Source organism: Suncus etruscus, chromosome 2, assembly GCF_024139225.1.
Source record: "Suncus etruscus isolate mSunEtr1 chromosome 2, mSunEtr1.pri.cur, whole genome shotgun sequence".
Lineage (NCBI taxonomy): Eukaryota > Metazoa > Chordata > Mammalia > Eulipotyphla > Soricidae > Suncus > Suncus etruscus.
Genome location: NC_064849.1, coordinates 3,531,174 through 3,556,832, shown reverse-complemented (window position 1 = coordinate 3,556,832; position 25,659 = coordinate 3,531,174). Strand labels below are relative to the sequence as shown.

Here is a 25,659-nt window from a genome sequence, read left to right as displayed (position 1 = left end):
GAATATTCATTACGTTTGTTTTAGAGAAATATTTTTAGGCTTGGTGATATTCTTAGTGCTTGTTATTTGGAAACCACAATATCTGAAACTCTGGAGAAAGTGATGGTCTCAGCAATAAGTTCTGAGGGTCGGGGGTGAGGGAGGGCTGAGCAGAAAAAAGGGTACAGCCACGAGGTGGGGGCAGGAGCACATAAAATTGGGGGAGGTGGGAGGGAAGACAAAGCACCCAAGATCTCCTGGCTGGGGAAGTGTTGTTCTATAGGGCCAGGAGAGGAACAGAGGGGGCCTGGGTGGCAGCGGGCTGACAGCTGCAGTGGGGCCCCCAAGTGGCTAAAACTACACTTCCTGGGGGCACTTTCAAAGCCTTGAAAGTCTAGCCATGGTGGGTTTGGAACTGGCAGCCCCAGTAAGCTGGGGTGACATGAAGGTGGGCCCCGTACCCAGGGCCAGTGCCTGGCCCGTCTGCGGCACAGACTTGTCCAGCATGAGGGACCCCTAAGTGGGTGTCTGCATGATAGGGGTGTGGCGGGCCAAGACGGGAGCAGCTGAGCCTTTGGGAAGGGACCTCTCTCAGGTAAGCCCTAACCCTGCAGTACAGACCCTGGCTGGGTGGCACAAATCCATGCAGGAGGCTGACCAGAGCTGCAGAGGCAGTGAGTGTGGCTGGCCCATCCCCGGGGAGACAGACCATGCCAGGGGACTTCCAGAGAAGGCTCTGAGGGAACTTCAGCACCCTGTGATTTCTGCTGGTCCACCTCTCGGTGGCCCCTGGGCGATGGTCAACATGATGATTTGTGGGGGTTGCTCAAATTGGATGGGAACAACAGCCAGTACTCCCCGCTAGTGGCCAGGGTAGGAGTGGTAGGAGTGAAACTTGTCCTGGGATTGAACAAACTGTCCTTTCCACCATCAAACCTTCCAGGGGACAGAGGATGGACCCAGCTCCCCTCTGACCAAACAAGATAGGGGTGTCCTGTTCCCTTTTGCACAGAACCCATGAACATGGAAATGGGGCCTGGAGAGATAGCACAGTGGCGTTTGCCTTGCAAGCAGCCGATCCAGGACCAAAGGTGGTTGGTTCGAATGCCGGTATCCCATATGGTCCCCCGTGCCTGCCAGGAGCTATTAGGGAACCTGTGCTTGGGGCCAGGCGGTGGCGCTAAAGGTAAGGTGCCTGCCTTGCCTGCGCTAGCCTTGGACGGACCGCGGTTCGATCCCCCGGTGTCCCATATGGTCCCCCAAGCCAGGAGCAACTTCTGAGCACATAGCCAGGAGTAACCCCTGAGCATTACCGGGTGTGGCCCAAAAAACAAAAAAAAAAAAAATGGAAATGAGTCTCATTCTGAGACCAGAAAGGACACATCCTGACCAAAAGTGTGATGATGGTAAATGTACTCTGGACACAGGACTCCCTGTCTTTCCTGCCTCGAACCATTGGGCCTGCTGTGGACATTTCATGTTGTGTGTCCTCACAGGGTGTTCAGTAATTGGTCCAAAGAAAGAACCATGGGGTCTATCCAAGCCAACCAGAATACCCATTTTCTAGAGGGCCCTTCCATCTCTCTGAGCCACCATGGATGGAGCTACAAGCTGTCTTGTGGTCCAGGACGTGACTGGGAGCCCCCCCCCCCCCAACTCTTATCACCGAGCAAGAAGTATCCACATCAATCAGAACTGACGACTGGGTCCATCCAGACCTGAAGCCAGCCTTGCCCTTTCCTGTGAGGGGCGCCAGGAAATTCCCATTTCACAACCACCATTCTCAGAGAGAGCCCAAGCCCCTTGGAGTGAAGCTACTTCTAAATGCAATTAAAAAGTTTATCGATGGTCCCGGAGAAATAGCACAGTGGTAGGTCTTTTGCCTTGCATGCAGCCAACCCGAGAGGGACCCAGTTGGAATTCTGGCATCTCACACGGGCCCCCAGTCTACCAGGAGCAATTTCTGAGTGCAGAGCCAGGAGTAACCCGAGTGCCACCAGGTGTGGCCCAAAAACCAACCAATAAATAAAGTTTTAAAAAATGAGTTGACATTAAAAAAAAGAAAACTTCATCAATGGATGTGACTGTGGTCTGACATTTCCACTGCTCTGACAACCAGATAAAATCCCGCCGGTTCACAAAAGAGGCATATTTTTTTAGTCATCCCCCAGCACCCCGAGGGCAGAGGAACATCTGGCAGAAGGGTGTTCAATATTTCAGCCACCCGGCATGTGCACAGAGCAAATATTGAATAAAGAGAACTTCAGGAAACGATGGGCATTTCTCCTCCCCTACCACAGCCAACACTGGGAATAAATATGAATAAGAAAAGCCGAGGCATAAAAGTCCTTGACTCATAACTCAGAGGAGCCTGACCTTTATGGAATTAAACTCACTTTCCATCAAAGACTCATGCATGGTGGTAGAGTCCCAACTGCCTGATTAAGATGCCCCAGGCTGGCAAGGAGCCCCCCAAAATTGTTTTTACCTCTTCCTCCTCTTTGGGGCAAAGCCAAAGGCTCCCCGGGTTTCATAAGGGGAAATCCGTGTCTGGGGTTTTCGTGGGCTGGAAATGGTCAGTTCCTCAGTTCCTGGGAGCCTTTGGCTTGATCACTTAGTGGGTTCCAGTGTGTCCTCCAGGACCAAAGGTCAGGACAGCACAGGACTCCCCTGATAAGTCAGATGCCAGCCAAATGCAGAGACTCATCTGAGGTAACTCACCCCCTTCCCCCCAGAGCTGTCCTGGGCCCCCTCAGTGCCCTGTTCTATGTCTGATGGCTCACTGAGGTGGTCTCAGTCCTCAGAAAGGGGGGCCCTCAACCAGAGAAATAGCACAGTGGTTGGTTGGGCGTTGCACGAGGCCAACCCAGAACAGGACTGGGTTTGATCCCCAGCATCCCATATGGTTCCCCGAGCCTGCCAGGAGCGACTTCTGAGCGAAGAGCCATGAGTAAGCCCTGAGTGCCACTGGGTGTGGACCAAAATCAGAGAGAGAGAGAAAGAGAGAGAGAGAGGTCTTTAAGCAACTCCTGTACCAGAGACCCCCCCACAGGGGACCTCTCAGCCCTCAGGATATGGGGAGGGCCCCCAGTCCAGCCCCTACAACAGGAAGAGCCACTGAGAAGCATCATGCTGACACCCAGCTGGGACAGTCGAGGGGGGAGAGGCCCACCCCACAGCACATCTCCACATGGGACCCATCTGGTTCTCACCCAAAGGTCACCCAAACTCTGGGCTCACGGACATCCACCTTGGGCTGGGGAGAAGCACAGCACAGGGGAGGGGAGACTGCCAGGCTGACCACAGAGGAACAGCCTAGAAGGTGCCACGAAACGCAGCTATGCTGTGGGACCTGACACCTGAGCTGTGGGCTTACCTGTGGCAGACAGACACAGACAGACAGACAGACAGACAGACAGACAGACAGACAGACCCATAAACCAGGGGCTGAGGATGGAGCTGGAGGACAGCGGGGAGAGGGTTTATCTTGCATACAGCCAATTTGGGTTCAAATTCAGCATCACAGACTCCCCTGAACCTGCTAGGAGTGAGCCCTGAGCACAGAGCCAGGGGTCAGCACTAAGCACAGGATCAGGAGTCAGCAGTGAGCACAGAACCAAGAGTAATCCCTGAGCCACAGAGCCAGGAGTCAGCCTTGAGCACAGCCCTGAGCACAGTCAAGAGGAAGTCCTGTGCACTGCTGGGTGTGTCCAAATAAAAGCAGCAGTGGGGAGGGGAGACAGACACCTCCAGTCGCTCACTCTGTCCCCTTGACTGACCAGACAGGAAGGGGCATTGGGGCACAGGTTCGTCAGTTACCCAGGGACACCCGAGCCCCAGAGAGCATTACATTACAAGGCCGTGGCACCCCCTCCGTCACCTTTCCCACAGCAGGTGGTGAGGGGTGCACTGGCAGATGCCAGAAAACCTGCAGGGGAAGGACCTGGAGCATGAAAACATCTTGCAGGGGCCGGGAAGGTGGCGCTAGAGGTAAGGTGTCTACCTTGCAAGCGCTAGCGTAGGACGGACCGCAGTTCGATCCCCCGGCGTCCCATATGGTCCCCCCAAGCCAGGGGCGATTTCTGAGCTCATAGCCAGGAGTAACCCCTGAGTGTCAAATGGGTGTGGCCCAAAAAAAAAAACATCTTGCAGGGGCAGGAAGGAGGGGCAGAGCCTGGGGAGATGAGTGACCCCCATCTCCGGCAAACACCCAGCAGGTGGCTGTGCCCCCAGGAAGCCTGAACCTCCCCAGGCCCCAGGCAGGCTCCTTGCCCACCTCGAAGATGCTGCCCACTGAACTTCCAGTCCCAGTTTTTGCTCCAAAACAAGCTGATGGATGCTCCGAACATGGTCACAGGCTGGGCACCAGGGCTGGGCCTCTTCTCTTGGGCAGCAGCTCTGGGCACTTTCCCAAGGCACAAGCCCACCCAGGCTGCATCCTCGGATCAAAACTCCCATGTGGGGCACAAGCAGCATTTTCTTTCTTTTTTTTTTTTTTTTTGTTTTTTGTTTTTTGTCTTGAGGCCACACCCAGCGGCACTCAGGGGTTACTCCTGGCTCTGTGCTCAGAAATCTCTCCTGGCAGGCTCGGGGGACCATATAGAATGCCAGGAATCAAACCGGGGTCCGTCCATGGTCAGCCGCGTGCAAGGCAAACGCCCTACCGCTATGCTATCTCTCCCACCCTACAAGTAGCAATTTCTGACTGACGCCATCAGAGCAGAATTTCCACAGAGACAGCGAAGAAATAAAAACCTCTGGCTCGCGCACGCAGACTCCTGCTGGTCAGCGAATCCTATCCGAGGCCTTATTAGCCGGCACGGGGACGGGGATGTTTTCTCTGGTCGTGTGGAGCTCCATAGCACCTCTGAGCCTCATGGCAAAATGAAATTTAACTCCGAACATTGGCCTGCAATGTGGAGCCACGAAAATTGAGTTTCCCCTGCGTGCAGCCATGCACGGGGAACATGGACGCCTCCTCATTTCTCCTGCAGATATTTTCTCCTCTCGGTGTATGTAGCTGATTTGGGTTCAATCTCATTATCACAGATTCCCCTGAACCTGCCAGGTTGAGCCCTGAGCACAGAGGCAGGAGTAAGCCCTGAGCAGAGCCAGGAGTCAGCACTGAGCACAGAATTAAGAGTCAGCACGGAACACAGATTTGGGAGTGATACCTGAGCCCAAAATATGGAGTAAGCCCTGAGCACAAAGCCAGGAGCAAGCCCTTCTCAAATAATGCATTATTGCACTTAGCCAGTCAACAGCGCAGGGTTGAAGAAGAATAAGACCCCAGGTGGCCACTCAGGACATAGGCCTCTCATGGACACCGGATGGGAACAGAGGGGCCCATGGGGAGGCCTCGGCAAAGTCTGAGGGCGGCTGGAAGGAACCCCCCCGCCCCGCTGGATATCAGGGGACAAAACATTCAAGACACTCGCTGCTGCCCTGCAGACCCACAGGACAAGGGAGCCCAAAGGGGTCGGTGCTGTTCCTCCTCGGGAGGGGAAAGTTCTGGAGTCGTGGCATGGCGGGTGGGACTGAGAGAGAAAACATCCGTACCCCAGGTCCCCAAAGGAATAGAGAGGTGCTTCGTGCTGGATTTCAAATGCAATTCAGCTCTGGGGACATTCTATGAGCTCTCGCCGGCCACCAGCCAGACTGAAGTCCAGGGCAAGCATCTGACACAGGGACGGAGAGTTAAACCTGCCACCAGCAAATCGCCAGAGGATCTGAGGATAAAGAAGAGTGTAGACAGTGTTTCCGGGGGGCCACCCACAGAGAGAGAGTGAGTGGGTGTGATCAGACTAAACCGAATTACCGTGTGTAACTCAATTCATCCTTGCCCTCCCTGGCCTCCCAGGACTGCCAGCCCAGTAGATTGAGTCGCCTTCAACACCAGGGCAGACAGAAACCATCTTTTCTATCTCCAGGGGTGACCACAGAGCTCTGCATAGCTCACTCCATGTTCACTTGAGATCTGGAGAAGCTGGCACCCCCCAAATCAGGGAGGCGGGGAGGCAGCTGTGTCTCCCACCAGCAATGCCCCTTTCTCTCCGATCATTCACCGGCAAGGCATTGGCAGGCAACCACGAAATGCTGAAAGAGGAGATTGAACTCGCAGGGTGTTTGCTGAGCACAGGGCTACTCCGCACACAATTACCCACTTTGCTTTTCAACCCAATCCCCGGCGCTCCTGAGTGATGGTGACAGCAAGATGACTGCCCAGTTCTGCCTCTGAGGAGGAGGAGAACCAGAAAGAACCAGAAAGTTCTCTTGCACCTGGGAACTCAGGGCCCCAGGCCACCGGATTTGAAATTTTGCAGCAGTATTGAAACACGTAATGTGGGGCCAGGGTGAGGATAACACATGTGTCTTGCACGTAGCCAATCTATGTCAATCCCCAGTATTCCATACTGTCCCCTAGCTCTGCCTCTAGCCAGGTGTCAACTGTAATTATAGCCATGTACATAATGCAAAGCAAACTAATTTTTAAAAAAGCAAAAACAGGGGCCAGAGCAGTGGCCCAAGCAGTAGGGCATTTGCTTTGCATGCACTGACCTAGGACAGACTGTGGTTTAATCCCCCAGTGTCCCATATGGTCCCCCGAGCCAGGAGTGATTTCTAAGCACATAGCCAAGAGTAACCCCTGAGCGTCACCAAGTGTGGCCCAAAAACAAACAAACAAACAAACAAAGGCAAGAAGCATTTTCCTTGCACGTAGCTGGCTGTTCTGGGTTCAATCCTACATCCCTTATGGTCCCCCGGGCCTGACAGGAGTGATTCCTGAGCACAGAACCAGGATGACCCCCCGAGTGCCACAAAAACAAAACAAACAAGCAAAAACAACAACATACATGCTGATGAAAGTAAGCCTCATACCAGGAGTACAGGAATGAAAATATCCAGATAAATCCCAAGAAAAACAAGAACTGGAGAACAGAGGAACAACAGACAGAAGTGGCAAAAAGGAGAGAGAAAGCAGGCTCCAAGCCTGACTGCATCGGGGACTGTGTGAAATGGACATGATGGACTCATTCATCTGGACAAGGGACAAACAGAACTGGTGGCTCCAAGACATGGCCCCATCTATTGAGAAAGACTTTAGAAGATCACAGATGCTCACACTGAATTGATGTAAGGTAGGATCCCTCCTGGGCCACAAATTTATGGGTATGTATGCAAACTTTAGTGGACAGTAAGGAAAGGAAAGATGAAACTAGGGCTAAAGCGATAGCACAGTAGGGAGGGTGCTGGCCTTGTCTGAGACCAACATAGGTTCAATCCCCAGCATTCCACAGGGTCCCTTAAGCCTGCCAGGAGTAATTTCTGAGTGCAGAGCCAAGAGTAACCCCTAAGAACCACCAGGTATGGCCCAAAAAAAAACAAAATGTAAAAGAGAAAAACCCTACAGTTTTGTTAACTAAAAGGGTGTGATAGCACAGCAGTAGGGCATTTGCTTTGCATGCAGCTGATCCAGGACAGACCTGGGTTCGATCCCCGGCGTTCTATTTGGTCCCCCAAGGCAGGAGTGATTTCTGAGTACAGAGCCAGGAGTAACCCCTGAGCATCACTAGGTATGATCCAAACCCCCCCAAAAAAATTTTTTTGCAACAAGTGTGCAAGATTTGTACCCTGAGAGCTCCCCAGTCCTCTGCAGAAAATTTTAAGCAACAACAGCATAGCAAGTTCTAGCGTGTCTGCACATTGGAAAGCTGTAATATTGTTCACATGGACATTTCAACCCATAAATAAATCTCGCTGGCAACATTAGCCCCAGAGCGGATCCTGGGCGTGATGAATTCTAGCAAATAATTTTTCATCCTAAGCTATTTAGGGGTGCGTCTGCACTTGACTTTCAAACACATCCCAAAAAACCTGAGATGGATGGCTGACAGGCAGGACGGTCGACAGAGGGATTCTTACCACGATTTCTTTCAACATGGCCAGCTGTCAGGGAGTATTACCGAATAAAATAACAGGGGAAACGGAAGTCTAAGACACTTGCAACATCTGAAGGAGGGGGAGCACTTTTCAATGAGCAGAGGGAGCCCAAGCTCCCCGCCACGGATGAGAGGCGCCTTCCCCCAGGTCCCACCGCTGGACATGGGTAGAACCCATGCACGATTGGTGTGAGTTGCTGGGCCCCAGAAACACCCCTTAAGGGGTATGGGGTGCTGGTCTCTGGAACCAGCAGAGGAGGGGCTCAGATTCACCCGGGAGCTCCTGACACCAGTCTCAGTCCCACCGTTTCACAGCCCCGAGGAAGGCAGATGTGTCCCTCCCGAGCCTCAGTTTCTCTGCTGGCAATTCTGCAGCCCCAGGGACCCCCTGGGTGTGCCCTTCAGCAGGGGAACATCCATCCAGAAGAAGAGGTGATGAGAAGTGGGGGAGAGAGGAACCTCCGGGTACCATCCTCCATCCACAGGCTACATGCAGCCTGGCAGGACTGTGGGCGGATGACCCACAATGTCCCTCTTAGTTTCCACTTTTCCGGAACCATGGCCTCAGGTAAACTCGTCTGCACAACCCACTCGAATCTTGGGATCTCCAAACCATACCCAGGTTCCCTGCCCACATGTGCCAGTTCTCGGGCCCCATGCCCTGTGCCAGGGGAGATGCCAGGCGGGCCCAGGCGTGGGCACCAACTGCAAAGGCTGGAAATGCACTCCCTGAACGGCCAAGGCAGGGATGACATTTGGAACGAGCCAAAGACGCGCCGCCTCTAAGCTCTGCTGAATCTCCGTCTGGCTCCGTGTGGGCCGGTGAGGGGAGATGGGTCCGCCATGGGGTGCCCAGGGGAGCTTCAGGTAATAAAGCCTGGATTTCTGGGCACAGAAGCACCAGCCAGCAAACAGGGTACTTTTTTTTTTTAGCGTGAGACTAAGCACCAAGATTAACATTTCAAACAGGGAGGTTGTATTGGCTGGGAGCTGGCATAAGGGCAGCAGGTACATTGAGGGGGACCGGGGCCCTGGCTGGTTTCTGGGGGGCCTCTGGAGCTCTGGGCATGTGGCCAGCTCCCTCAAGCCTTGATGTTTTGTCTATGTGTCTAAGCCCCCAGGAGATCAGGAGTCGGGTGTCTGGAAGGGGCCCCTGAAACTGGGGACTGTGCAGGTGGATGGGGCTCTGGGTATATCACATGGCCTCAATCCTGGCAGATGTGGCTGACAGAGCCTCTTCCTTGGGGACCCTGAGAGTCAAAGAGTTTGGGGGGAGAGCAGTAAATCTCAGCAAGGTGGACTCACTTGCATGTCCTGGCAAGCGAGAGAGCATTGGGGGCAGGGTCCGGAGGGGATCCTCTGAGCTCCCCAGAGCAGCTGAACAACCCCCTGGTTCCCTTCCATGCCCCACACCCCTATCTTCCTCCCTGTCTAGACATGGGGCTGGGTCCCCCATAGAGCAGAGAGACAGGGTCCAGAGAGATAGCACTGCCATAGGGCGTCCGCCTTGCACACAGCTGACCATGGACAGACCTGGGTTTGATTTCCAGCATCCCTTATGATTCCCCGAGCCTGCCAGGAGCAATTTTTTTTTTTTTGGTGCACCATTTATGGAGATAGAGCAATACCAGGTCAATGCGTGGAATGGACGGAGCAAGCCCCTATTCCATTTTCTAGTGCCAAAAATTCATTTAATATATTGTTGTCAGATAGATGAGATATCAGATATTAAACTGATAAAAACAGATACTACACTTGATCTTAGCCAAAAGGCCAAGAAGCGATCAGGAGCGACTTCTGAGCACAGAGCCAGGAGTAAATCCTGAGCGGCGATGCCGGGTGTTTCTCCAAGACAGAACAAAACAAAAGAAAAGGCAGAGAGAGAGAGAGAGAGAGAGAGAGAGAGAGAGAGAGAGAGAGAGAGAGAGAGAGAGAGAGAGAGAGAGAGAGAGAGAGAGAGAGAAAGACAGAGAGACAGAGAGAGACAGAGACAGACAGAGACAGAGAGACAGACAGAGACAGAGAGAGACAGAGACAGAGACAGAGTGAGAGTGAGAGAGAAAGAGTCTCATAGAGAAGGGACATAAATGACGCTGGCGAAGTCAGGTCCCAAGACTGGAAGCCACTGGTGAGGTGGGATCCCACAAAGAAGCCCCCGCCAACCACTTCGGGAGAGGAACTCTGGTTATCATGGATGGGAGAGGAATCTTGATATTGGTGGAGAGTGAGATGTGGGCTCTGTTGGCCAACCAGGTGGGATGTGAGAAGGGATTCCAACCGGGCATGTGCTTCTGCATTTAGGGAAGATGGGGTGAGGGGGACTAGGGAAAGCGGGGTGTGTGCTCTGGGTGTGAAAACAGGGTGTCTTTAAGGTGGGAAACTTAAGGAGGGAAACTGGGGGCATCCGTAGTGGGAAATGGGCACAGGTAAAAGGTATTGAATATTGTAGGACTGAAACTCAATCGTGAACAACTTTTTAACTGAAAAAAAAAAGAAGAAAAACAAGCTCAGAGTCAGTCAGTCTGTTACCTGCCTCCAGCCTAATCATGAAACATGCATCGTGAAGACGGGGGGTAGGGGTCTCCCATCTGGGGGTAGAGGGCAGGAAGACAAGACGCTCCCCGAGAAGACCTCGAAGGTCTGATGGGAAGAGGTTTGTCTCCCTAGAGGCAGAAAAACTTCTGAAGGCTCCAAACAATCGCCCTCAGCCCTCCACTACACTGCACCCCGATTTCTGACACTGAGCCTTCCCCCAGCTGCACCACACACACATGGGGGCCTCTCGTCTCCAGTCTCAGTTTCCAAATCTGCAAAATGTACATTGGAGACCTGTGGTGGAGCACCAGCACTGGCCAGCTCAGGGATGGGCAGTGGGTGATTTGGTGGGGAGAGGACACAGCTGGTCCCGCCCTACAGAGCCAGCCCTAGGGTGGCATTCACTATCCCACCCTTCCCTAACCTGTGTCCAGGTTCTCACACCCTTCCTGGAGCCCGTGGACATGCTGGGGGTTCCCCATTTGCCCCACGTCCCAGCCTCATGAGGGATAAGCAGGTGGCTGGTATTCAGAGCCTCCTTGTGTCTGTCCAGCCCTGCCTGCTCTTACTAAGTCAAGCCTTGCCGAGGCTCAAGTGGCACCTGCTACCCCCAGACATGCCCAAATCCCCCAACCTGGCCCATGTGCTTTCTTTACTACAGACTTTTCTTGGGGTGGAGGGGCCACACCCAGCATCACTCGGGGAATATTCCTGGCTCTGCTCAGGAATCACTCCTGGTGGTACTCATGGAACCCTATGGGATGCCAAGGATCGAACCTGGATCAGCCATGTGCAAGGCAAATGCCCTCCCCGCTGTGCTATGGCTCTGGCCCCCACCACTACCAGAGCCATTGAGAAAGAAGCTTCTAGAAACTTCTAGAAAATCCACCCAGCTAAGTCCACCCGGATCCTCCCTGTCTCTCCTCACACCCTGGATGCCTGGCAGCACCCAGCCTTGCATGGATCCTACCTCCTCACCCCACCCCACCCTCTACCCCCCCACACCCCAAGGTACACTCACCGCAGTGTAAAGTGGTCAGTCATGGAGCCACTGGTCAGGGACACCAGGAAGGTGGCTGTGTGGCCTTCTCGGACCAGGTTCAGAGGCACCGAGAGGGCCACATTGTGGTCCAGAGTCAGCAGTGACCACCGGAGGTCATCCTGGGTGGGATAGACTACCACACTGCCAATGCGCTGGCGGGCGGGCGCGGCCGGCAGTGGCCCATCGGGGTCAGCGTGGACGCTGTTCTCCCAGCGCGCGCCCTCCTGCAGGGGACACTCTCCGGCCACATTGGCCGGGTAGAGGTTGAAGTACAGCTCCATGGTGGTGCCTCCCAGCAGAGCCGGGATCTCCTCTTCGGGCTCCAGGTCCAGCCCTGAACTGAACCACTCAGGCAGCAGCTCCAGCTCAGCTACACACAGTCCCGGTGCTCCTTGCAGACGACAGCTGGCCGCCACTTCCCGTGCCTCAGGGAAGGCGGACATGCGGACGCACGGCAGGGCCAGCTCTGGGTCCGTCACCGTCCAGTCCATGCCTGCCACGTAGAAGAGCGTCTGCACTTTGGGCCTATTGGAGTAGATGGCGCTGTCGAGGATGTGAGACTTGACCTTCCAGCGGACGGGCAGCGTCTCGAAGGGCATCAAGGGCACCAGGAACTCAGCGGGCACCGGCGCCTCGGCGAAGAAGGGGCCGTAGCTGGCATTGACTGTAAGTGGAGTGTGGGCACGGTGCACAAAGAAGGGCTGGGCACGGGCCTGCAGACTGGCATTGCGCGTCAGGCCCTGGTGGGCCTCTCGAAGAAAGAACGTGTCCTCGGCATCTGAGATGCTCAGGGTGGTGGGCAGGTAGGCGGGCAGTGAGGAGTACCGCTGCGGGCCGGCCACCACCGCTCGTGCCCCTGTTGCTGCGGAGAAAGAAAAGCGCAGGTGAGGCCGAGTCCCTGATGGACCTGCTAGCTGGCACCTTCCTCCCAGACATGGTTTTGACATGAGTATCCTGCAGAGACATGGTGTGGGGGCTATTCTCCAGGGTCCCCAAGTTAACCGAGCACCCAGGGCCCCATTTGCCAACAAGCCTGTGACTGAAATATTGCCCTGAACCCATGCAGAGACAGAGGCAGAATTGCTCCTTCAGGCCTGCAGAGCGGCAACCACAGAGGCTGGGGCCCTCTTGCTGAAATTCCAGCTGTCCATCACCACCCCCTGTCCTCCTGCTGCTCTCAAGTCTCCTGGAGGTGACTTTGCCCACCCAAAGTCACAGGACAAAAACCCAGAGAGGGTTCAGGCTGCTGCTTCTGAGCCTCCTTCCCACGATTTTGAGAGGACAGTCAGAGCACTAATGTGCCTGGCCCAGCCCTGCCCAGCTTATATATTCTTAAAAATTTAAAAGAGGGACCAGAGCAATAGCACAGCCTTGCACACAGCAGACCGAGGTTTGATCCCCGGCATCCCATATGGTCTCCCGAGCCTGCCAGAAGCGATTTTCTGAGCCCAGAGCCAGAAACACTGCCGGGTGTGGCCCCCCAAAAAAAATCAAAATATTTTTTAATAAAAAAACATTAGTATTAATGACCATAGCACAACTGCAGTGTGCTTCCCTCGATCAGTCCTCCGAGTGGCCCCCACAGAAAGGGACCCCATGTTGCTACACCCAGAGCCATCTCCAGCCTATGAACGCAGCAGGGTAGGGACAGGGATCCCCCGTCACTACTTCAGTGCGTGTGTGTGGCCTCTGGAACAGCTTCTCCACAGTTTCACAGGCCAGAAAATAAAGACACGGTGTGAGGAAGGCTCCAAGTTGGGGTTCACGCCAAACTCCCCCCCCCTCATCAACACCTCTCTCCACAGTCCGAGACCTGGGGGAGGGAAATGACATTGGGGAGACTCAAGGGAAACTCAAGTCCTTCTCCCTTCTCTGTTTTAGCGCTGCCGGAGACAGCGCTGCACTAGAGACATAGGTGACAAGCTCCCAGACCCCAGACCCTACAGGATGCCCCAACTCAATGCTCCCCACCTGGGAACCCCTCAAGGAAAGCCTCACAGGAACAGTCATGGTGCAGCGACATCGCCACCTAGTGAGCAGGCGACACCGCCCTGCAGGGGCAAACAGTACCTCCCTGCTACCGGGCTGAAAGGATGGAGGTTCCAGAGGTCCTAGGCTATGGGGGGCTTCCGCCATAGCCCACCAATGCCCCATGGGAAACAATAGGCAAGTCACAACAGTGTAATGAGCCTCTTGTTAGTGAGTGTAAGAAAGCGGGCCATCCTCCCAGGCAGCCAAAAAGGGTGCTCTTGCAGATGGGGAGCACTGATAGATAGGCACCCGAATCCCCCAGGGCCCCGGGAAGGCCGTTTCCCTCATGACAAAGACAGAAAACCGGTGACACAAGGCCGGGACCTAGTGCTGACCCTCCTCTCCCTACTTCCCTCCTCCTTTTCCTCCTCCTCCTCCTCCTCCTCCTCCTCCTCCTCCTCCTCTTCCTCTTTCCTCCATCCTTGGTTCTCCTCCAGCAACACAAAGAGGTAACTTGGGGTCAGAGAAATAGCTCAGTGATAGAGCATTTGCTTTGCATGCTGCTGACCCTGGACGAACCCAGGGTCAATCCCAGCATCCCCTATGGTCGGTCCCCTGGGCCTTCTAGGAGCAATTTCTGAGCGCAAAGCCAGGAGTAACACCTGAGTGCCGCCTGGTGTGGCCCAAAAAAAAAAAAAAGCAAAATGGGGGTAACCTGTTTTTGGGGGTCAGCAGATGGGAACAGAAGATAAGGGACAGCAGAAGGGGTCAGCTGACAGGCTGGGGGCTTTCCACAGGCTCATCTGGCCTCAGCCTGGGCAGCTCGGTGCCTCTCTGGCCACTGTAAGCACCGCTGGTACCAGAATTCAGCCCTTAGAGCAGGGGCTGGACAGGAGAAATAGCACAGTGGTGGAGCATTTGCTTTGCATGCAGTCGACCTGGGAGGTAGCCAGTTCGATTCCCAGCATCCCATGTGCTCCCTGAGCCTGCCAGTAATAATTTCTGAGTACAGAATGCCACTGGGTGTAGTCTAGAAATCAATCAATCAATAAATAAATAAACTTTAAAAACAAAGGAAGGAGCCAAGGCACCCCTAGGACACATGGTGGACAGTCTCCCAGCCCTATCCCAGGCAGTCACGCAGGGCACCAGATGGGCACTGTCCAGCCCATGACAGTCAGCAGTACAGAGCCAGACCAAGCCCTCAGCCGCCTGCCCCAGGGCTGTCCCTTGTCCGCTTCCTTCGGACCTGCGGGTTCTGCAGCCACAGAGCCTGGCAGAGCCTTGTTTACCATCGTTGCTATGCTGATGATACCAACCAGACTTCGCTGGGCTGCCAGTCGCAACTGAAAACAGGTCAATGGCTTTCCCAGGGGATTCTGTGCCTGATCCAGACTATTCTGCCCACAGCCGGTCAGTGCCAGTGATTGGCCCCCAAAGGGCAGTGTGAGTCAGACAGGGGTCCCCGAGTCCATAGACAGCTAATCTTCCTAGGGATACTGCTGTAGGCGGCTTCTGTCCTACAGCATAGGTGGGATTTAAATGAATCCACTTCAGGGAGAGTGGGTTGCATGGGCGGCAAAATATGAAATAGGAAATAATGAAACCACACAAAATAAACTGTATAGGGACCAGCATCTTCAATAGACGTGAGACAAATTTACTCAATGACCTAAAACATACATATCAAAAACTAGCCAATACAGATGTGGCTTCTATCACAACCTTTTTTTTTTGTTTGTTTGTTTTGTTTTTTTGGGGTTTTTTTGTTTGTTTTTGGGCCATACCCGGTAGTGCTCAGGGTTACTCCTGGCTGTCTGCTCAGAAACAGCTCCTGGCAGGCACGGGGGACCCTATGGGACACCGGGATTCGAACCAACCACCTTTGGTTCTGGATCGGCTGCTTGCAAGGCAAATGCCGCTGTGCTATCTCTCGGGCCCCTATCACAACCTTTTAAGCTGCATCTATAATCAGCCCTGCACTTAAACTCTCATAACTCTCCATCCTGCCAGCACTCCTGTTGTTTCTTCCCCCATCTCTCTTGAGGAATCCTTGAACCAATCCCCTTGCTGCCCCTGAGGCAATCCTTTTGTTACCTACCAAGGATCCCTCCCAGAAATGGGCAGGTCTTACCACCAGGTAAGGTTATGCAGAAGATGGGGGTGGGGTGAGAGGATCCCTCCACTCTGTCCACTCTGGGGGACTCAGGTGCCAGGGTCCGAGTCTCTTCCCTCCGATGGAGGAAACCAGGTAACATTTGTCCATCAATGGTCAGGTGGCCCGAGTAGGCATTGTGGGGAATGCACAAGGCCTGGGATGGAGGACAGAGGCCGGCGGTGAAGCTGGTAGCTGTGGGAGAGGTCAGAGCAATCCTGGGGTCCAGCCCAACAGAGTTAGGAGTGCTGAAACAGGGCTATGGCTCACATGACTCTTAAGGGGTCCCCAATCTTTTGAGAATAGTCACCAGAAAGGGGGGCACAGATTGGACTCTTCCTGCCATGACAAGAACTGGGCTCAGTGTTTCTGGAAAGTTCTGCCAAAGTCCCAACTGACCAGTGGAGACACCCCAGGCCACCTTCCCAAAGGGTTCATGAGCCAGTTCACGGCCCCTCACGTTCCTCTCTAGCCACACTCCCCAGCACTCTGAGGCTTGGGGGGCTGGTCCGGTGGGAATTGAACTCGCTGCAGGAGAGTTGGGGTTACAGACACACCTCCCTGCACCCTGTAAAACTGGGTCAGGGGCTCTAGGCACTGCTTGTTGTGATTCTGCTGATTGAGAGGTCCCCCTGGGCCCAGCTGGGCTAGGTGGAAGCAGCTCTTTGGGGGAAGCCTGGGCCGTGCCCTCCTCTGACATGCAGGCCAGAGTACTAAGGCAGGAGTACTATGTGAACAAACAGAGCAGCTATGATGGGCAGATAAGAGATGACAAGGCTGAGACTCAGGTCCTCTGAGGAAGGCACTCTTTGGCCCAACCAGTCCGGAGCCCCCATCCCTGTCATCCCCACGAAATGCAATGTTGGGGTCAGCCTCTGGTCCCCAAAGCACTGGCTTCTAAGTGTGTCAGACACTCAGGGCCGGCCAGACCCTCTCACGTCTCCTGTATTTCAAGCAAAGCCGGCCTGGACCCTGCCCAGAGCAAACACACCTGGTCCTTGCCTTGGCTGAGCTCCCCCAGCCCCCTGCTCTGACCCCCAGTTTCCCCACATCCTCACCAGCACGCAGGCCGGTCTCCAAGGCCTGGAAGAGCTGACCGCCTCCAAGCTTCCTGGCAAATCTTATTAAAGTAATCCCCCCTCCCTGAACCCAGATTATTACAGCCACCTTTATGGCAGAATAAAAATTAATTTTCTCAGCTATAATAAGCACGATAAGAATGAATCACTTGGGACCAAATAAAGATTACAATTAGCTCCAGCAGAATAAATCTAAATTTAACGCGGCCGGCAATTTCCCTGATCCTGGTCCCTCCTCGGTTCCCACGGGGAAGCGGCCACAGGCGGGGCTTCTGCGCTGCAGGGCCTGCCTCTGTGGAAACCCTCCTGGCCTGCCCGCTCCCTGCCTGCTCCCTGCCGAGGCCCTAGAGCAGAGCAGCACATGGGGTGCTGGGACCCCCGTGGACACCTCCAGCCACATAGCTGTGCCTGCTGAGTATGGACTCCTGATTCCGTGGAAATTCCACACACACCCGCAGTCTCATCCCTGGATCCATGTCTCCATCTGGTTCCAGGAGCACTTTGAAATGAGAACTGAGGCTCCAGAAATACTGGGCAAGGGGCGCCATACCCCTGCTCACCAGCAGGCTGCTACAACCAGGTGATTACTTGGTCTCTGGGTACGGGATTCAGCATCCAGCCAGACACCCCGGGAGCTCCAAGGAAGGACTTAGGGGAGAGGGTGAGAGCCAAAGCCATCTGGAAGGTTCTGGAAACTGTCCCAGGGGATGCCCTGAAATGATTCTCATGCACTGCTAGAGATGCCTGTCATCTCTTGCTGCCACTACCCTGTAGCCCCTCTCAGAGCTACTCCCTGTCCTTGCCTCTCCGCTCACCTCCCAATCATGCGCACCCCCTTTTCCACTGACTACACTGAGAGCGGTATCTCAGATCCCACCAGCTCTGCAAACCCCCTCAGGAACTGCACCTCCAGACCAGATGCTCTCCGGGCCACCCAGAGCAGCTGACGGAGGAGCCTCTCGTTGGGTGCACTAGCCCTGAGCTGGAGAGGAGCTCCAATCACAGAGCACCAAAGCAAAGAACCACATCCCCACAGACAAGCGCCTCTGGCAAGGTCACTGATGTGGCTGGAAGAAAAGTCTTTTGTAGGGTCGGAGTGATAGCACAGTGGGGAGGGCATTTGCCTTGCACGAAGCCAACCCTGGTTTGATCCCTGGGTCCCTGGAGCCTGCCAGGAGCAATTCTTAAGCACGAACCAGGAGTAACCTCGAAGTGCCACTGATGTGGCAATACACACACACACACACACACACACACACACACACACACACACACACACGTCCTTTGTCCCTGGCCTGAGGCTAAGTGACATCAACTGTCCCCCCCCACCAAGGAACTTTCTGGGTCAGGCCCACACTGACCTGCAGAACGAGACACCAGCACCAGGGATGCTGGACAGGCGTGGACCAGAGTCTGGGAGAGGAATGGAGGTCCCAGGGATACAGGACAGATATGAACATGAGTCATAAGGTGATGGACCATAGGACCCACGGATGTGGGACATTCGTGGACCAGAGTCTAAGAGAGTGACACAGGACCCGAGGATGCGGGATGTCTGTGACCAGCACAGAAACAGCACTGAGAAGTGCTTTGAGGGGGGCCCTGCAGCAAGACCATCTGGGCTCTGTCGCATTTCTGGATCCTATTTTATACCTCACTGAGCAGACCAGCTCTGCAGTGAGGAACAGGAGCGGTCGGCACTGGTGAGAAAGCAGGAGGAAAGATGGTCCACTGCCGCAGGGATGTGTCTTCCGCTTCCTCACTCCCAGATGCTGAGAGAAGGGTGTTTGTGGCAGTGGCCACAACCTCCACCAACAGTGCTCGAAGGCCAGTGCTCTTCCAGCCCTAGTACAGGGATGAGCTCCTGGTCCAAAGGGAAACAGTGAGGGATCCTGGGCATGAAAGTGGTGCCCTGTTCACCAGCAAACCCACAGGCCTTGGTAAACCCCAACCACTCCCGGGTCTGCAACATCACCCGCTCGCTTCAAACAAACCCTCAAAGTGCCAGACAGAAACTACACGGTGGGACTGACATTTCAGGGGAAGGAATAGGTGTACAAGGAAAGAAGCAGGTGCGGAAACACGTCAGACAGAGCAAGGGGGAGAACAGGAGGGGCCGGAAGGCATCAGGGCTCAGGGCAACCCCTCTGGTCTCCGGCACCGCATACCCCCAGCAGCACCAGGAGTAATCCTAGAAGACACCCCAAAATAAATACATTAAGAAAAAGGTTGGAAGGCTGGCTGAGGTGTTCAAGGCTGATCTAAAGTCTTCTCTGAGAGGAGGAGCGGGAGGAGGAAGAGGAGGGGGAGGGGGAGGAGAGGGAGGAGGAGGAAGAGGGGGAGAAGAAGGGGGAGGCAGGGGAGAAGGAGAAATGCCCCAAAGGCAGCAGTGGTGGTGGGAAATGGTGTTCTAGTGAAGGGTGCGAACCTGCCAGGAGTGATTCCTGAGTGCAGAGCCTGGAATAATCCCGGAGCACTGCTGGGTGTGGCCCAAAGCCCAAATAAAAAGTAATAAAAAATGTAATGTCTTCTCTACAAAGGCACGTGGGTGAAAGATGTGTGCATGGGAAGATTCAGGAGAGCCAGGCCCAAAGCCCCCAGAGAGACGCATCCTGGGGCACTATAATAAGATGAGATCTAGGAGCCCGAAGTGGTAGCACAGTTGTAGGGTGTTTGCTTTAAACATGGCTGACCCAGGACGGATGTGGTTCAATCCCCAGCATTCCATATGGTCCCCCGAGCCAGGAATAATTTCTGAGCACAAAACCAGGAGTAACCCCTGAGCATCACCAAGTGTGGCCCAAAACACCAAAAATCTAAAATAAATAAAATAAGATGAGATCTAGCTAACAAACAAACAAAAGTGTTCCCCCAACTTCCTCTTACCCTAAACCTCTTCTTTTTCTATGTATAATCTCTCTCCGTCCCTCCCCCTCCCTCCCTCCCTCAAAGTTCCTGCTATTTGCTAGCATAAGGCAAAAAGAGACAGACGCCTTTTTTTCATCCTTTCCTGACTGGCTTGTATTATTTTATTATTTTGCCGCCACTATCCTGCTTCATCAGACCCGTCCGCCTAAGGGGTTAGAAACACGGTGTGTAGGGTGAGATCACAACCCATGGATTCTTATTTTACAGGGTGCCACAATGATGGGAGCTCCTTTACACTTAGTGGGGTGCCAGAAGCCAGGAAAGCAGGAGCAGGAGTGGACAGGGAGGGTCCTGCACCTCAACTGAGCCAGATTCGCCATCTGGACCCCGGGACAGGACGTTGCAAGAATGCTTTTGCTGCACTCCCAGACCTGCAGGAGGAGGCGCCATGGATACAGTCTGATGAAGAAGGCCTGCGCGGTCTCCACCATCTGGCAGAGCCCCGGGTTCCTTCCAGTACTCGCCAAAGTCTACGGAGCATGTTTGATGCAGATTCATTGTCGGCATTTCTCAGAAGAGCCCGGGCTTAGTCTCGGTTAGGGAAGTCCAGAGAGACAGCACAGCAGGGAGAGAGTTGGCCTTGTACATGGGTTCGATTCCTGGCATCCCATCAAGTCCCTGAGCACGCAGGAGTGATCCCTGAGCACAGAGGCAGAAGTAGGCCCTGAGCATCACTGAATTGGTAATATCAAAAAAGAAAAGTTCCATGGGGCTGGAGAGATAGCACAGCGTTAGGGCATTTGCCTTGTACACACCCAACCCAGGACAGACCTGAATTTGATTCCTGGCATCCCATACGGTCCCTGAGCTTGCCAGGAGCGATTTCTGAGTGCAGAGCCATGAGTAATCCCTGAGCACCTCCGGGTGTGGCCCAGAAACCAAAATAAATAAATAAAAATGCATATTATTAAAAAAAAAAGTTTCAGGGCCAGAGAGATAGCATGGAGATAGGGCGGTTGTCTTGCATGCAGAAGTGGTTCGAATCCCGGCATCACATATGGTTCCCCGAGCCTGCCAGGAGCGATTTCTAATCATAGAGCCAAGAGTAACCCCTGAGCGCTGTCGGGTGTGACCCAAAAAAAAAAAAAAAAAAAGAAAAAAAAAGAAAAAGGAAAAAAAAGTTCCAAGCACCCATTCAAAGGAACAGTCTGTTCCCCAAAGCCAGGGCCAGACCTGCCCCTAACCTAGTGGCCTCTAATCCATGTCCCAGCTCCAGCCAGTCTCCTCATTACCAGCTGTATGGGGAGCAGAAAGGCAGCACCCGGCCTCATTTTCCTCCCCACTAACTGCTCATGACAAGATCCCCAAACACTGCCCAGCGCCAGCCCAGTGGAGCAGGGAGTGGACACATGCTCACTGGCTATTTCACACATGCACTCACGCATGGCAGCAGGGGAAAGTGGAGACATCCAACTTTAGGGACCAGACGACCAGGCGCCACCTCCCACTGCCCCTGCCCCATGGAGCCTCTGGACCCTCAGCCTTGCCCTCCCTGATTCCCGCCATCTCTGCTGTCCTCACTGACGCCCAGCATCCTACAGAGTCACTCGCCCAGCATTAGCCAAATGAAGATCAATGCACCCATAAATTCAACGGTACAATAACCCAAAGCTTAAAAAAGATAAAACGCTTTTTTATCTGGGTCTTAGGAAAACCTAATAAAGAATTAACTGCCCGTGACGCCGCGGGACTTCACTCAAGGTTTCCCTCATGTCGGGACTTGGAAGATCATTAACTCGCCGCAGAAAGAAGCCCCAAAAACCCCCACGTGGGAGCATGTGGCCATCGTCACCTGTGGAACCAATAAGTCATGAAGATGGGGCTCCCAAGTGCAGACAGACAGGCCCCACCAGGGCAGTGGCTGCGGGATCTGCCAAGGTGGACGGAGGCAGAGTGGGGTTAAGGAGGTCTCCGATCCCAGAAACCGCGCCCCCAGATGCATCATCTATGGCTCAGAGCAGCTCCTAGAGCCCACACTGTCCCCTATCAGCCTGCCAGGACAAGAGAGCCAGCAGAGCATGTCCTCAAGGCTCCTCCAAGGTCCCAGGCCAGGCCACAGCAAGTGTAGATAGAGCCACCGGTTGCCCGTTACAATGGAGAAGCAGACATGAAGTGGGAGACCCATGGGCCAGAGAGATAGCACAGCGGTAGGGTGTTTGCCTCGCACATAGCTGATACAGGACAGACGATGATTCGAATCCCAGCATCCCATATGGTCCCCAGCCTGCCAGGAATGACTTCTAAGAGCTAGGAGTAACCCCTAAACGCCACCAGGTGTGACCAAAAACCAAAAACAAAACAAAAAAAAGTGGGAAACCCAAAAACAGAGGTTCCAGGGGAGATAGAACGGGCACCACACAGGCCAGAACAGGAGCGGGGGACCCACCAGGACACGGGCCCTGCCGCCAGGACAGACCTGGACTTTGTCTCCAAGGACAGAGGCTGGGGCCCATGTCTCAGCTCAAGACAGAGCTGAAATCAGGTGTTCCGTGACACATGCAGGCAAGGATGACACAGAGGCACCAAGCCCGGGGTCAAACCCCTTCTTGGGTCAAATGTCAGAGGTCAAGTCCTGATACATAATCATGAGAGAGGGGGCCAAAGTGATAGCACAGCAGTAAGGCATTTGCCTTGCACACAGCCAAACCTGGGACGGACCCAGGTTTGATTCCCGGCATCCATAATGTCCCCGAGTCTGCCAGAAGCAATTTCTGAGCGCAGAGCCATGAGTAACCCCTGAGCGCTTCTGGGTGTGGCCAAAAAAGAAACCAAACAAACAAAAATAAATCATGAGTGAAATAGTGTCCCTACTAGCCCATCCTCTTCAAGGAATTTTCCCCAAAAATTCAAAGTGCTGTAGAAGCAGGGGTCAGGAAGGGCACTGTGGGTGCCCCCCTCAACCCAACCTGGCCTGTCAGTCTGTGCACATGAGCAATTTTGAGCCTCTCTCACACCCCCCAATAGTTCTGCAGACCCACCCTGACAGCCACTGGGGCTCAGAGAAGTGATCCAACAACCACCAGACCAGTGGTAGGTATGCAGTCAGCAGGTGCAGAGTGGCCTCTCCTGGGCACAAAGCATCACATCTCCTGGTACGATTTTGGGGGGGGGTTGTTTTGTTTTGGGGTCACACCTGGCAGCACTCAGGGGTTACTCCTGGCTCCATGCTCGGAAATCGCTCCTGGCAGGCTCAGGAGACCATATGGGGTGCTGGGATTCGAACCAATACCTCCATGCTATCTCTCCAGCCCCTCCTGGTACGTTGTTGCCAATGAACTCCCTCCCTTTCTCACTTTCCCTCTCTCTCCTCTCTCTCTCATCTCTACCTCTTTTTCCTTCCCTTTCTTCCTCCCTCTCTTTTATTTATTCCTCCCTCATTTATTCCTCTCTCCCTATCTATGTCCCTCTGTCTCTCTGTGTCTGTCTGTTTCTCTTTCTTTTTTGTTGTTGTTGTTTTTGTTTTTGTTTGTTTTAGGGCCACACCCGGCAGCGCTCAGGGGTTACTCCTGGCTGTCTGCTCAGAAATAGCTCCTGGCAGGCACGGGGGACCATATAGGTCACCGGGATTCGAACCAACCACCTTTGGTCCTGGATCGGCTGCTTGCAAGGCAAACACCACTGTGCTATCTCTCCGGGCCCTATTTCTCTGTCTTTCTCTCCCTCCCTATCTCTCCCTCTTTCTATCTTTTCCTCACTCACTCCCTTCCTCCATTCTTCCTCTCTCCTTGTCTCTCTCTGTCTCTGTCTCTCTGTCTCCCTGTCTTCCTGTCTCTCTCTGCCCCTCTGTCTATCTCTCTGTCTCTCTATTCGCTCTGTATCTTTCTGTCTCTGTCTCTCTCTGTCTCTGTCTCTCTCTCCCTCTCTTCCTCTCTCTCCTTAGAAATTGCTGTCCTCTCTCTCACTCCTGTTTCACTTTTCTTCACCTTTTTTTTTTTTACCAGTTCCACTGTCTGTTGCTTTCAGTGACCCATTGAAAACAAAATAAAAATAAGAAGAAATAGCTGTCCACTTGGGACCAGAGAGACACACAGTGACAGGGCATTTGCCTTGCATGTGGCCAACCGTGGAGGGACCTGGTTTGATTCCTGGCATCCCATATGGTCCCCCAGCCTGCCAGTGGCAATTTCTGAGTGCAGAGCCAGGAGTTACCCCTGAGCACCAGCAGGTCTGGCCCAAACACCAATCAATCAATAAAGTTTTAAAAAAGTATTAAAAAAAAAATCGCTATCCCCTAGGAAATAGGAAGCAGCACGAGTCAATTTTTCTCACTTCCTTTCTCACCTCCTCCAGGAAGGCCAGCCCAGCGCAGAAGTCACGAGAGGGGACACGCAGGTAAGCCTCAGTTTCCCAATCTGTCCTGCAGGCTGGGCCTGATGGAGTCCCGATGGGCAGATCCATGGGCAGCAACAGGCCGGAGGACCCAGCTAGGAAATCTGAGCCTCACAGGCAGTCGGTCTGGGGGGCTAGGAGATATCTTGCTCCCCGACACCGGCCTTGTGCCTTTGCCGGGGTTCTTGCTCTGCTTTTTTTTCATCAGAGACTGACACTTGTCCTAACCACAATTTTCCTGGCCAGATTCTGCCCCCGTCACTCTCTTCATGGTGGCCCCCAGCTTCAGACACCCCCAGCCCCCTGAATCCACCAGCACAGGGTGGGACGAGGAGGGGCAGAAAAAACAATCCCAGGGCCCGGAGATATAGCACAGCGGCGTTTGCCTTGCAAGCAGCCGATCCAGGACCAAGGGTGGTTGGTTCGAATCCCGGTGTCCCATAGGGTCCCCCATGCCTGCCAGGAGCTATTTCTGAGCAGACAGCCAGGAGGAACCCCTGAGCAATGCTGGGTGTGGCCCAAAAACAAAAACAAAAAAACACAAAAAAAAAAAAAACAAAAAAAAAAAAGAAAGAAAGAAAGAAAGAAAAGAAAAACAATCCCAGGACCTCTATGCTCCTAGCTCTTTGCCATGGGCCAGATTATGGGTCCAGAGTAAAAGTATTCCGGGGGTTGAAACAAATCCCGGTGTTTGATTCTGAAGGTTCCAGAAGTAGGTACCATCATGGTGAGAAGATTCCCCAAAACAGCACCTGGAGGGAACCCCAAGGTCAGCGGGTCTCAAACCCGTCACAGATGTAAGGAAGGGTCCTGTCGCATCTCCCAGGAGGACTGTCCCAAGACTTCGGGCCACATCCCCTGGCCAGTGGCAGAGCTGCTCCCCAGGGCCCAACACACAGCAGAGAGGACCCGGCTGCTCCTCTACCTCACACCCCGGGACTTCTCCCTGCTTTCGGGATACCCTGCAGGCCTGAACACCTGCCACAGGAAGAGCCTTTTCCAGAAGGGTAGACAACGGTCACTTTTGTGGTGCCCCTGAGGCGGGTCTACGTGTGATTTGCAGGACAGGACAGAGGAGGCAGCATTGAGCACAATTCACTGAGCTCCCAATCTCTTCACACAGACTCTCAGGCAGCCATGGCGGGGCAACTCTGCTTCCTGCACAGTGCTCAGGGAGCATTCCCAGATGGCCGCACTAGGGCTGCTCCCTGCACAGTGCTCAGGAGTCATTCCCAGGAAGCCATGCTGGAACTGCTGCTCCCTACATGGTGCTCAGGGATCACCCCCAGACAGCCATGCTGGGGCTACTCTGCTCCCCGCACAGTGCTCAGGGGTCACTCTCAGGCCAAGGGAACAAGAGGGGTCAGATATGAATCACCTTACCATCGCCCCAAATCCAGAAGGAGAACTAGGGTTCAAACACAGAGAGGAGGGAGGAGGGAGAAGAACGGGGCTGAGCTGCCAGAGAGCAACTTCAAAGCTCGTTCCTCCATGCCCTGGGCCCCTCCTGAACCTAGTGGTGAGTTTCTCGACAGTGGGGTACACGGGGCCTCGGAGCCTGCCACCTGCCAATCCGTGCCCCTTCTGAGACTGCTGTGCCCACCGGCCTGCTTTTCTTCCCACTCTCCTGGGCTTGCTCCGACCCACCACGGGTGAGGACCCCCACGAGGCATGCCATGTCCTTCTGGGCACCCCCCACCC

At 54.1% G+C, this 25,659-nt stretch overlaps 1 protein-coding gene and 1 non-coding gene across 3 annotated transcripts in view; both read right to left on the bottom strand.

The window, feature by feature from the left end:
• The window catches only part of LOC126002006 (transmembrane protein 132B-like), a 101,968-nt gene that overhangs the window by 42,148 nt on the left and 34,161 nt on the right, over positions 1 to 25,659 (bottom strand). The window contains exon 2 of one of the 2 annotated variants that reach the window (XM_049769200.1): positions 11,476 to 12,358. In XM_049769200.1, coding sequence (XP_049625157.1) covers positions 11,476 to 12,358 — 883 coding nt within the window. Of the gene's footprint in view, positions 1 to 4,749; positions 4,793 to 11,475; positions 12,359 to 25,659 lie in introns of those variants that run through there. The other variant, XM_049769201.1, reaches the window with a different exon arrangement.
• Positions 9,514 to 9,704, bottom strand: LOC126002916 (U2 spliceosomal RNA). Its single transcript, XR_007493513.1, has one exon. It is a non-coding gene; the product is annotated as a U2 spliceosomal RNA (small nuclear RNA).